Source organism: Procambarus clarkii, chromosome 25 (genome assembly GCF_040958095.1).
Source record: "Procambarus clarkii isolate CNS0578487 chromosome 25, FALCON_Pclarkii_2.0, whole genome shotgun sequence".
Taxonomy (NCBI): Eukaryota; Metazoa; Arthropoda; class Malacostraca; order Decapoda; family Cambaridae; genus Procambarus; species Procambarus clarkii.
Genome location: NC_091174.1, coordinates 22,526,148 through 22,539,992, shown reverse-complemented (window position 1 = coordinate 22,539,992; position 13,845 = coordinate 22,526,148). Strand labels below are relative to the sequence as shown.

At 45.6% G+C, this 13,845-nt stretch overlaps 1 protein-coding gene across 1 annotated transcript in view; it reads left to right on the top strand.

Annotated features, from left to right (window-relative positions):
- LOC123756330 (MAM and LDL-receptor class A domain-containing protein 1) overlaps window positions 1-9,558 on the top strand; it is a gene marked incomplete in the record, with an annotated part of 412,433 nt that extends 402,875 nt beyond the window's left edge. Inside the window, 2 exon segments of the mRNA XM_069331355.1 lie at window positions 4,079-4,160; window positions 8,863-9,558. Coding sequence (XP_069187456.1) covers window positions 4,079-4,160; window positions 8,863-8,888 — 108 coding nt within the window.
- Between the last annotated feature and the right edge of the window lie 4,287 nt (window positions 9,559-13,845).

Sequence of the window (13,845 nt, the reverse complement as noted above, 5' to 3'; positions counted from 1 at the left end):
AGCTTATGTCACACAAGGATTAGTTATTAATGATTAATATTTTAATTATAAATTTAATGCCTATCCGGTTTGATAAGGACCATAATGTGGGACATTTGGGGCTTGAATCTAATTATTTAAATATTAATGTAGTAAATTAAATTACGAAGGACCACCCGCTTTTATAGTAAAGAGGGAAACTGAGAATTTCTGATCATTAGATAATTCCTAGATGAACCAGTAACTATGGATAAACTAGAGAATATGAACACAGAAATAATTAATGGGCTGTATAATTAAATGAATCAAACCCTCAAACACCTACATTGGGGGGTTATTACTGGAACTCATTACGTCCAGGAACTAGTGTGGTTCATTCACTAATCCAAGATATAATAATCTAATCCTATGTGTTGTTATAACCAATGTCATTACCATTAATAGGAACATAGATTATGAGTATAATAATGATAATCACAATAAACACATGTCAGTCCAAAAGAGCTCTGCATGTAAATAATTCCAGATAATTAATAAAGGAAAACAAAGGAATCTTAGCTTAATGACGATTCCTTTGTGTAAGTCACGATGCTTCCTCTGAATATCCTGGACTCGGCTGTGGTTTGGTGTTGGTATACGTCGTCACGACAAATCACCCAGCTACTATTCTACACCCTATACGATGCATCAAATAAGGATAAGATACTTAGCTAATATGGGCACTGTATAAGTTTTAAGATTGCCGAAATTCGCGCCCCAGGCTCTGGCTTCACCTATCCTGGATAATAGCGCGCTTCACTGGTCGGTCACGTGTAGTCAAGAACCAGATTAAAAAGGTTCCTTATATTACGCTGACACCAGTTGAAGATATTGTCTGCAAGGTTGTTCACGCCTCACAGTGGCGACTTTCTTCTGAGGATGGACAACGTTTACCCTGATGACTGGATAATGGCGTCTCCTCGTGAGCACGATGCGAACAGGTGCACCCGAGAGCTTATGCCCACGTGTACTGGCGAGCCCTCCTCACCCACGCCGCGTCTCGCGTTCATTAGACAAATTATTGTCATGAATATTAGTATTTCTCGCATTTGTGCTTGAAATGTTCAAGACAGGACGGGTTTATTATTTAGAAGAGTTAAATATTATTATTTGCCAGTTCAGTGATAGTAAACATATAATGGGGAGGAATTAATGTCTCTCCATGGCATTCACTTGTGACGTTAATTTTTATCACTAGATAACTGCTATGACTCTAACGCTCTATTCGGCTTTTAGTTGGAGGTCAATTTATCTGTAATTAATTATCACACAGAACGCCTTGGTTATAGAGAATCGAATTCAATTCTCAGATACATTGGATATAATGTGTTTATTGTAATGAAATCTGACGCAATACTGGCGTCGGGTGACGTGAGAATTCTAGCCTATTGCACAGATGAAATTATTAGTACATGTGAATTCTACGTTGTGTTAATTTTACTTACTACAATGATTAGTAGAATTAGTAATAATTAATGAGAATACAACAGTGTTGTATTCGGTGTTGGAAATTTCCAACACCCCCCTCTGGTGTTGCTGGGATGCTGGTTTTGGGTTCTCCTCTTGTCTCTGGGACTGTTGTGTTGGGGGCTGTGATTTCCTGGTTTGCTCCTCTCTCCCTGCGCTTCCTCCTTGCCTCTGCTGCCCTGGCTCTCTCCTCCTTCGTCCTGTCCCTCTGCAGGAATACTTTTTTGTATCATACCATATGCTGCAGACGACTCTTCCTTTCGAGAATGTCCTCCTTCGTGGTTTCATTTGTAAACACCACCTTTACAAGTCGGTTTCTGTCCTTGTTGTACCAGCCCAACCTGAAAACCTTCTCAATGTTATATACAGCCCCTTCCATCTGTAACCCCTTCAGTAGCCCATGTACTGCCTCTCTATCCTTGCCATTCCATTCTTGCCTGTTGGATCCTTCCTGTTCTTTGATGCCTACAACTACCACTGATCTTTATCTCTCCAGCAGTTGAGTGGTGCACCTTGCTGCTTCCTGTGACGTAGCTGCTTGCATCGCTACCTCCCTCACTGTGTCCATTGCTTCTGAGCTCTTTTTCAGTATATCCACAAATGTATCAGGTACAGAGGCATTTCCTTCCAATGTAACATTCCCACCTTCCCTTTGGATGATAATCTGATGCTCGGTCTCTTTATTTTTCTCTGTGAGAGATTTGATCTCCTCCCTTGCTGATGCTAGCTCACTTTGCAGATTGTTAATTGTAATCCTCATTTCATTCACCTCCCACCTGAATTCCTCCAGAACTTGGGTTAGCAATTCCTTCGTTTGATCTCCCTGGCTGCTTCCCGTGTCCCTGTTGCGGCCTCCTGCCATTTTGCCCCTTGTCAAGAGAGAGAGAGAGAGCAAAAGAGAGCAAGAGAGAGAGAGAGCAAAAGAGAGCAAGAGAGAGAGAGAGCAAAAGAGAGCAAGAGAGAGAGAGCAAAAGAGAGGAAGAGAGAGAGAGAGCAAAAGAGAGCAAGAGAGAGCAAACAAGAGAGAGAGAGCAAGAGAGAGAGAGAGAGAGCAAGAGAGAGAGAGCAAGAGAGAGAGAGAGAGAGAGAGAGAGAGAGAGAGAGAGAGAGAGAGAGAGAGAGAGAGAGAGAGAGAGAGAGAGAGAGAGAGAGAGAGAGAGAGAGAGAGAACGTGTGTGCGCATGGGATGGGGTAAAGAGTAGGTGAGGTGTTCAGCTTACAGCAGGTAATAGAGGTGGAAGAGAAGGGGTAAGAGAGGGGGGGTGGATTATGAGAGGTTTTATCTCCTTTCCACGAAAGGTGTTAATCCCTTCTAGTCTGTGTGTGCGTGTGGTTGTGCGTGCATACGTACGTGGGCTTGAGTGAGTGTGTGCGTGCGTGCGTGTGCGTGCGTGCGTGCACGTGCGTGTGTCACTAGTTCCCGTAAGCGGTAACTTCTACCTAGAATGAGCCACACCGAGATTTTAAATATATATACTATCCTGAACAAGAATTTGATAATATTTTACCTCACACTGTACACCTGATTACTTGACCAGAGAGGGGGTACATACCAGTATGTTTCCCGCTCACACAACTAGATGAGTAATGATGATGTATGGTTGACGATGGTGCTCCGTCGTCGCCTTTCCACTTGGTGATTCTCTAAGTGCTAGTAGATTGCCGATGTCGATTCTTTTCTACACAAATCTCTGGAGTCACAGTCACCACCCACAAACACAGTCAGCAGTGCCACGGCGGGTCGTCCCACCTGGCCGTCAGGTCAGGTCAGGTCACTACGCGGTCCTCCACACTGTATGCACCGGTGATTCCACTAGTTACACTTTGGTTTTGTTGCACTATCGCTAGCGATATGACTATGCTATGTAGCACCCTGCTAGCTACATACTGCGAGAGGCCAAATACTATGATCTAGCCTCAATAATCCTTCAATGTCCCGAGAAATTGACGAATTTCCGCGGACCTCGCTAATCGCGAGTGTCTCCTACCGTTGCTGGCCTACTACTGTGTGTGTGTGTGTGTGTGTGTGTGTGAGTGTGTGAGTGAGTGAGTGAGTGAGTGAGTGAGTGAGTGAGTGAGTGAGTGAGTGAGTGAGTGAGTGAGTGAGTGAGTGAGTGAGTGAGTGAGTGAGTGAGTGAGTGAGTGAGTGATTAAGTGAGTGAGTGAGTGAGTGAGTGAGTGAGTGAGTGAGTGAGTGAGTGAGTGAGTGAGTGAGTGAGTGAGTGAGTGAGTGAGTGAGTGAGTGAGTGAGTGAGTGAGTGAGTGAGTGAGTGAGTGAGTGAGTGAGTGAGTGAGTGAGTGAGTGAGTGAGTGAGTGAGTGAAAACTTGAGGGGCCTCGAAGTCAATAAATCACCAAGAACTCTACGACCCAACCAAGATTGGATCCTGCTGTACCAGGGCTCGTCCAACTGGTGTACACAGTTCTTATCTGTACTAAATTAAATAGTGGGAGGAGCCCGGTTTAGGCAAGCTAATGGTCGAGTCATAGAGTTCTTATTACGGACAAAATATATATTTATAATTAAAAGTTATTTTTAAATTATGTTTAGCTTTGTGAACCATATTATTTATAATAGACTCTCCCTGACTCAGCTCACCATAGAAGGTAAAGTTACCCGCAGTGCCTGGGCCATCGACGACCTCCTCTTCATCCCAAACAGAGAAGACTGCAGAGGTAAGTAATAGTCTCTTAATCTTCTGATCTTAATAATTTTGATGCGTCCATTTCAAGTAGTTCATTTCTAATATATGTAGTTCCTTAATAGCCTGAACTGTACTACTTGGCCTTGTCAGCAAGGCCAGATTTGCCTATCAGGCAGACACTTTTCGTTAATTGAAAATATTTCCATCCAAACTGGTTCTTTCCTAACATTATTAATATACTACTGTACGTAGCCACGCGTTGTTGTCGGTCAGAAATGGAAAACGAAGAAAAGAGAAAACGCACATTTCTAATATGTTTAATTTCACAATGCTTGTAGATACACAATGTGTTTTGTTGTTCCATTGTCTGTGGAGATATAGATACTGTCTAGTTTGCCGACTATAAAACTTACGACTCTCACCGTCCTCGTCCTCCCCATCATTCCCACCTCCACCGTCCTCGTCCTCCCCATCATTCCCACCTCCACCGTCCTCGTCCTCCCCATCATTCCCACCTCCACCGTCCTCGTCCTCCCCATCATTCCCACCTCCACCGTCCTCGTCCTCCCCATCATTCCCACCTCCACCGTCCCCTCAGTAAATTTTAGTAAATGAAATTTTATAATACAAAGCATGTACGTATTGCATGACCTATATATGCATTGATGATGCTTCTCTTATACCTATCAGTGCATTCACTCCTACCATCGAAACATTTTCCTGCATCAGTTGGTTTACGGTACACATCTTTGATGAACCTCTCGAGTTGCCGTCAACGGGAACATCGAGGAATGGAGTCCTGCCTCCTTCACTTTTCTCAACTGTTAACTTCAAGCCGGAGAATTAATGTAACTTGCCACGAAGCCTCTCCAATGTGTTATCATTGTCAACACATTTGAACATGTCGTCGACATTTCTACATCAGATACTAAGGTTCAGCCCTTCCCACTGCACTCAACAGACTCAACTGGTCTCAACAGAAACCATGAATGGGACTCAATGAACTCAACATGAGCCATGAATGCCTTAGCGACCCAGACCCCTCAATAGCGACCCCATTGCCACACCATCAATCTAAAAGTAGAGTTTACCCTCTGGGCACGGAGTACTCTTGTTCTCAGCGAGTGTGCAGGTGTATGAGGAGACCAGGAGTGTGGTGGTGTGAGGAGACCAGGAGTGTGGAGGTGTGAGGAGACCAGGAGTGTGGAGGTGTCAGGAGACCAGGAGTGTGGAGGTGTCAGGAGACCAGGAGTGTGGAGGTGTGAGGAGACCAGGAGTGTGGAGGTGACAGGAGACCAGGAGTGTGGAGGTGTGAGGAGACCAGGAGTGTGGTGGTGACAGGAGACCAGGAGTGTTGAGGTGTGAGGAGACCAGGAGTGTGGTGGTGACAGGAGACCAGGAGTGTTGAGGTGTGAGGAGACCAGGAGTGTGGTGGTGACAGGAGACCAGGAGTGTTGAGGTGTGAGGAGACCAGGAGTGTTGAGGTGTGAGGAGACCAGGAGTGTGGAGGTGTATGAGGAGACCAGGAGTGTTGAGGTGTGAGGAGACCAGGAGTGTTGAGGTGTGAGGAGACCAGGAGTGTGGTGGTGTGAGGAGACCAGGAGTGTGGTGGTGTGAGGAGACCAGGAGTGTGGTGGTGTGAGGAGACCAGGAGTGTGGTGCTGTGAGGAGACCAGGAGTGTGGAGGTGTGAGGAGACCAGGAGTGTGGAGGTGTGAGGAGACCAGGAGTGTGGTGGTGTGAGGAGACCAGGAGTGTGGTGCTGTGAGGAGACCAGGAGTGTGGAGGTGTGAGGAGACCAGGAATGTGGAGGTGTGAGGAGACCAGGAGTGTGGAGGTGTGAGGAGACCAGGAGTGTGGAGGTGTGAGGAGACCAGGAGTGTGGATGTGTAAGGAGACCAGGAGTGTGGTATTGTGAGGAGACCAGGAGTGTGGAGGTGTGAGGAGACCAGGAGTGTGGTATTGTGAGGAGACCAGGAGTGTGGAGGTGTGAGGAGACCAGGAGTGTGGTATTGTGAGGAGACCAGGAGTGGGGTGGTGTGAGGAGACCAGGAGTGTGGTGGTGTGAGGAGACCAGGAGTGTGGTGGTGTGAGGAGACCAGGAGTGTGGAGGTGTGTGAGGAGACCAGGAGTGTGGTGGTGTGAGGAGACCAGGAATGTGGAGGTGTGAGGAGACCAGGAGTGTGGTATTGTGAGGAGACCAGGAGTGGGGTGGTGTGAGGAGACCAGGAGTGTGGTGGTGTGAGGAGACCAGGAGTGTGGTGGTGTGAGGAGACCAGGAGTGTGGTGGTGTGAGAAGACCAGGAGTGTGGTATTGTGAGGAGACCAGGAGTGTGGAGGTGTGAGGAGTCCTGGAGTGTGGTGGTGTGAGGAGACCAGGAGTGTGGTGGTGTGAGGAGACCAGGAGTGTGGTGGTGTGAGGAGACCAGGAGTGTGGTATTGTGAGGAGACCAGGAGTGTGAGGAGACCTGGAGTGTGAGGAGACCAGTAGTGTGAGGAGACCGGGAGTGTGAGGAGACCAGTAGTGTGAGGAGACCAGTAGTGTGAGGAGACCGGGAGTGTGAGGAGACCAGTAGTGTGAGGAGACCTGGAGTGTGAGGAGACCAGTAGTGTGAGGAGACCAGTAGTGTGAGGAGACCGGGAGTGTGAGGAGACCTGGGGTGTGAGGAGACCAGTAGTGTGAGGAGACCTGGGGTGTGAGGAGACCAGTAGTGTGGAGGTGTGAGGAGACCAGGAGTGTTGAGGTTTGAGGAGACCAGGAGTGTGAGGAGACCAGTAGTGTGAGGAGACCAGTAGTGTGAGGAGACCGGGAGTGTGAGGAGACCGGGAGTGTGAGGAGACCAGTAGTGTGAGGAGACCGGGAGTGTGAGGAGACCGGGAGTGTGAGGAGACCAGTAGTGTGAGGAGACCTGGAGTGTGAAGAGACCAGTAGTGTGAGGAGACCAGTAGTGTGAGGAGACCGGGAGTGTGAGGAGACCTGGGGTGTGAGGAGACCAGTAGTGTGAGGAGACCTGGGGTGTGAGGAGACCAGTAGTGTGGAGGTGTGAGGAGACCAGGAGTGTTGAGGTTTGAGGAGACCAGGAGTGTGAGGAGAACAGTAGTGTGAGGAGACCAGTAGTGTGAGGAGACCGGGAGTGTGAGGAGACCGGGAGTGTGAGGAGACCAGTAGTGTGAGGAGACCGGGAGTGTGAGGAGACCGGGAGTGTGAGGAGACCAGGAGTGTGAGGAGACCAGTAGTGTGAGGAGACCAGTAGTGTGAGGAGACCGGGAGTGCGAGGAGACCGGGAGTGCGAGGAGACCAGGAGTGTGAGGAGACCGGGAGTGTGAGGAGACCGGGAGTGTGAGGAGACCAGGAGTGTGAGGAGACCAGGAGTGTGAGGAGACCGGGAGTGTGAGGAGATCGGGAGTGTGAGGAGACCGGGAGTGTGAGGAGACCGGGAGTGTGAGGAGACCGGGAGTGTGAGGAGACCGGGAGTGCGAGGAGACCGGGAGTGCGAGGAGACCAGGAGTGTGAGGAGACCGGGAGTGTGAGGAGATCAGGAGTGTGAGGAGACCAGTAGTGTGAGGAGACCGGGAGTGTGAGGAGACCAGTAGTGTGAGGAGACCAGGAGTGTGAGGAGACCAGGAGTGTGAGGAGACCGGGAGTGTGAGGAGACCAGGAGTGTGAGGAGACCAGGAGTGTGAGGAGACCAGGAGTGTGAGAAGACCAGGAGTGTGAGGAGACCAGGAGTGTGAGGAGACCGGGAGTGTGAGGAGACCAGGAGTGTGAGGAGACCGGGAGTGCGAGGAGACCGGGAGAGTTGTGGTGTCGCTTTTTGGTGCTCTCGGGTTGTAACTGTTCCTGAAGATCCGGGTTGGTTTCGATTTTACCTTCCTGTCGCAGCTTGTACAAGTCTTGGTAGTTAATTGTTAATTCAGCTGTTGTTATTTTTTAGATTCAACTACTCAGAACAAAAGTTCCAAGCAGCACGGACCAAGGTGAGCCCGTAGTGGACTTGTTACCAATTCATCTTTACCATAGCTTATCTGTACTTTGGATAAAGATGGCACTTTATACCAAGATTTAACAACTCTGCCTGAGTATCAGTAAGATATTAACTTGAAAGGTTGATAAAACTGTCAGACGGTTTAGGTTCTCGATTGTATGGTTCACTCCCATACAATGGAGAAAGCTATTTGAGTATTTTAGCCTTTCCTCCTTGTCGATGTGTCGATAGCAATACCGAGAGCTTAACCCGTCCTCTTAAAAATAACGTCGAGCACCGAACTGCGTCGCCCTAAGTCTTCGCTAATGTCTAGCGTCGTACAGAGGTTATTAACTTCTTGTAGTTCTTCTTTTAACATAAAATATAAAACAAATTATATACATAAAAATTTGTGATGTTCAGAATTACCATCAAAGCAGTATTGCATGAATATTTCTGCAATAAAAGACACCATAGAAAAAACGTTAATTACATTAACAATTATCTCTCCATTTGAGACATTGTACACCCAAGCTGGAAGGTTTTGTCCCCTGGTGTCTGGGGAGAAAATGTTTGATGAATATTGTGTTCATATAAATTTGCTATTAGTTCCCCTTACATGTCACTTGTGTTTATTAATTACAATTTTATCAACTAGATCTTCTTTTCTTTTGTTCAGTAATATGAGTCAAATTTAAATACATTAAGTATCGACATCATTATTACCATTTTTATACTATAATGTTAATATGCCTTTTCTCCCTGACAGTGCATCCACCCTACGCCAAGCTGTGAAGCGACTCGTGAACCTTCAACTTCAGACTTGCAAACATATTTCCAGAAAATATCATGCTTAGATATATTGAAGCAAATATATGAAGCAAACCGCAATGAAATCACACTGGTGTGATATATCAATGAAAATCAAACCCGAAAACCAATGAAAACCCGACCACTCTCTGGCCTGCAGAAATATCGTTCACGCGCTTACGTCCCTGTCAGATTGCAATGCAACCACAATTGCGTGCTATACCAATGAAAATCATTTTGAGGCAATGGAGTGATTTGAACTCGCGACCTGGTGATTCACTTCTAATCACTCCATTCTCTCAAAATTATTTTCATTGATATATCACACAATTGTGGTTTCATTGCCATCTGACAGGGACGTAAGAGCGTGAACGATATTACTGCAGGCCAGAGAGTGGTCGGGTTGGCTAGAGAACCCTGGTTTGGGCCCCGGTATGGGGTCTCCAGAACCCAGAGGACTCTCTAGTGTTTTGGGTTGGCCAACTTTTGTTCCATCGAGGCCAAGCGGTTAAGGCAAGCGTCTGATAATCACCTGGTCGCAAGTCACTCTATTGCCCCAAAATGATCTTTATATCAAGAAGAAATATTTATATATAATGGAACACAATAAGTAAAAAAGATGTTAGAATTAAAATACTGCAGATAAAACTATAAAGATGTGTTTATATACCCAGGTCTGGTCTGGTTTGGTGTTGGACTTGAGACCTATAAACGTTTAGAGAAGCCCTACAGGCTCACAATATCATGGGGAAACGAAGGCCAAAAGTTCAGGGAGTCCTGCAGTGACAAGAACACAGGAGACCATAAACAATAATAACGTAGAAGCTGTACAGGACCGAATAAAAAAGTCTAAGGAGAACATTTTAATTTGGAATAAAAAACTATTACTAAGATACTTAACTTTTTAATTGTAATATCAAGCAAAATAACACAAAGGATAAATTTAAGATTTAATTTGGGAGAGCAGCATAGTTATTGCTCAAATTCGAACCTGGGAGCAGAAATTAAAATCAGAAGACAGATAATAATCACAGTCAAGATCAAGTATTTTCCAATATCGATTTTGGAAATAAAAACAATTAACATAATAATATAGTGTTATAGAGAGCATTAGCAATGACGTATAGTAAAGCAAAACAGAACCTACAACTAACAATACTTAGCCACAATGTTGTTAGTACGCATTACATAAACCACCTGAAAGCTAAGGAAGTTTAAATTTGCAAAAAAAAATTTTTGTAAGTTTGCTAAAAAGGAATTTTATTTGAAAAGTCCTAGGCTGGTGTTACAATAAATACCAGCCTAGGTATTACCAGTACAAATACCAGATTTTTCATGATATGGGCGTAAGACAATACCAGAAGCCATTTCCACCATTCCAGGCACACTGAGACCTCCTTGTTCCTGCCGGTGATGCCAAGCTCTCAGCAGCATCAATTAAGGATGAACACGTAACAAAATATGGCACAGTCTGAAGCATTGAATTTCCTTACTCAATTCCTCAATTCTCCCTCACACCTTCCCTCACATTAAAACATTTTGTTACACTCTCCCACCTTTGACAACGGTGGTCTCCCACCTTTGACAACGGTGGTCTCCCACCTATGACAACGGTGGTCTCCCACCTTTGACAACGGTGGTCTCCCACCACCGCTGCTGCCCTATCCCCCATCTACTCCCAATTCTTATTATTTCTATATCTCTCTCTTTTATTTTAACAAAGAATAGGGTTCAAAAGGGCTGTCAAATGACGTACCTAATGAAACTGCAAGTAAAATCTGTTATCATCAGCTCAGCTCATCAGAAGCCTGCTCCTAGAAACTTATTTATTTCAAGAGTATGTATATTGGAACTTTTATAAAGGAACTATCATACAAGGAACCTGGTGAAACTGCAAGCAAGTGCTGTAATCCTTATCCCAGTTGAAACCTACTCCAACAGACCAATGTATTTAATGAACCTATTATATATAATTTCCCTTATTATATTATTATATTAGTCTATTATAATACAATAAATCAATAGGAATCAACTTTACTCATTAATCATATTATGTAACAATCGTATAAGTAACCAGAGGAGCCTGTAGCCAACAGTGTGCCAGAGTCTTCATGTGATCAATTGACCTGATCTCCCATGTATCAACCTATTGAGCAAAGAAGTTCCAGATGCGAGTCAGCCTCGGAATGAATAATCGCTGATGGAGTGATGTTCTTGAGAAAGGCACTTCCAGCATGAGACTGTTGAAGGTTGAGACCTTAGTGCTACGGGTGCTTACTATTGGCTGTCTACGGAGTTGGACCAGGTGCGGAACTTTGAGAATGTTGGCCTTGTACATGACTGGAAGACCACCAACGTCAAGACGGTGTTGCAGGCTCTGATGTTCAGACCGTTCCCACCAGACTTGGTCAAGACTAGAGATCAGCATTCTTGCCCGTCTCTCAACTTTGTCCAAAAGTCTGATGATTGATAGGGGAAGACGATGCAGGAAAGGGGTCCATACTCAAGATGAGAGCGAACTTGTGCTTCATATAAGGTTTTGCTGCCCCTGCTGTCAATAAGGTGTGAAATGCGCCGTAGAGCTGTAATTTTCCTAGCTGCCTTTTGAGCTAGGTTAAGCACGAGGCTCTTCATTGTCACTGAAGAATCGAACTTCATTCGACTAAATAGTCGAAATTGATATTCATAATGCCCATTTCGTGTGTGAGCTCCAGGGTTTTGCCACCCACTTGCAAGCTTGTCCGATTTGACATGTGCATTCTAGTTACCATCATCGCTTGTTTCTTCTCAGTCGCAAATGTGACCTGACATCTCTTACTTCAGGGAGAAATCACTGAATGTTGATAATTGAGGAGACTTGCAGCAGTTTGTATTTCTTCCTTTCTGTATGTAAAGGTTAGAGTGCAGTCATCAGCATAGGCTTCAGCTTCAGGAATGAAATGAAGTTGAAATAGACATTCCACAGCAAAGGGCCAAGCACACTACCCTGTGGAACCCTGTAAGGAATTGAGTGTTTTCAGATTATGTTCCATTGAGGACTACCCTTAGAGTCCATTCTTGAAGGTAATCTTTTAATAACACTAAGGTGGAGCCTGAGATGCCTAGTGCTTGAAGCTTCACTACTAATCTAGTGCCAAACCCGATCAAAGGCTCCTGTTGTGTCTTGAGCAACAACACAGCTGATCTTGGACTCATCCAGTGACTGATGCCACTTAGTGGAGATTTTTAGCAAGAGATCAGCAGCAGATCGGCATTTTCTAAAAACCATACTGTCGATCACATATTAGCCGATGATGTTCAAAAAATATTATTTGCAGTGTAATTAATGATTCCAGGATTTTATGAGTAACGAAAACAGTGACACAGGTCTGTATTTACCTCTCTCTCTGTCTCTCACTCTCCCGCTCACTCTCTCCCGCTCTCTCTCTCCCTCTGTTTTATGTCATTATCAAGTCTGCCCAGTTCCTGTTTTTGTCCAACGTAATGAGGTCCAGTTCCATCAGTCTTTTTTCATAGCTCAATTCCATTAGCTCACAAACGAACAATACTGCATATTTCTGGACCTTTGCTAGTATTGTTTTGTGCTTCTTTAGGTAAGTGCTCCATGCTGGGGCTGCATACTCAATAATAGTCTAACAAACGATGTATACAGCCACCGGAAGGGATCTTTGCTCAAGTTCCTGAAGGATGACATGACGAGTGCCAGAATGCCATATACTGCACCCTGCTGATATTTGCCTCTCGTGTTAGACTTAGCATTATGTCCACTCCTTAACATTTTTGTGAGTGTGTGTGTGAATGTGTGAGTGTGTGTATTTATTATTTTAATGTTCTATTTTAGTTTGCAGGATCGAACTACTTAAGCTTTTGGACCCTGCCTTTCTAACCAATCTATTTTTTCTCTATTATATTGAATACATATATTTCTCTCCAACACGTGCACGCATACACACACATCCCCAGGGAAGCAGCCCGTAACAGCTGTCTAACTCCCAGGTATCTATTCACTGAATGGTAACAGATGCATCAGGGTTAAGGAAATTCTGCCTATCTGTTTCCGCCGGGTGCGGGGATCGAACCCTAGTCTAGGGTTCGAACCCTACTCTCCACCGGGTGCGGGGATCGAACCCTCAGCACGAGTCTAGAAAGCTGTCTACTCGGCCACCCAGCCCTACCCACACACACACACCTGTGAGTGTGTGTGTGTGTGTGTGTGTGTGTGTGTGTATTCACCTAGTTGTTATTACTAACTACTAACTAATTCCCCCCCCCCCCAACACACAGGAAAGCAGCCCGTAACAGCTGTCTAACTCCCAGGTACCTATTCACTGCTATGTAACAGGGGCATCAGGATGAAAGAAAGTCTGCCCATTTGTCTCTGCCCGGTCCGGGAATCAAACCCGGGCCTCAGGAGTACGAGTCCCGTGCTCTGTCCACTCAGATACCAAACCTCTCTAGAAGTGTGTGCGTGTGTGTGTGTGTGTGTACTCACCTAATTGTACTCACCTAATTGTGCTTGCGGGGATTGAGCTTTGGCTCTTTGGTCCCGCCTCTCAACCGTCAATCAACTGGTGTACAGATTCCTGAGCCTACTGGGCTCTATCATATCTACATTTGAAACTGTGTATGGAGTCAGCCTCCACCACATCACTTCCTAATGCATTCCATTTACTAACTACTCTGAGATTGAAAAAGTTCTTTCTAACGTCTCTGTGGCTCATTTGGGTACTCAGCTTCCACCTGTGTCCCCTTGTTCGCGACCCTCCAGCGTTGAATAGTTCATCCTTGTTTACCCGGTCGATTCCCCTGAGGATTTTGTAGGTTGTGATCATGTCCCCCCTTACTCTTCTGTCTTCCAGTGTCGTAAAGTGCATTTCCCGCAGCCTTTCCTCATAACTCATGCCTCTTAGTTCTGGGACTAGTCTAGTAGCATACCTTTGGA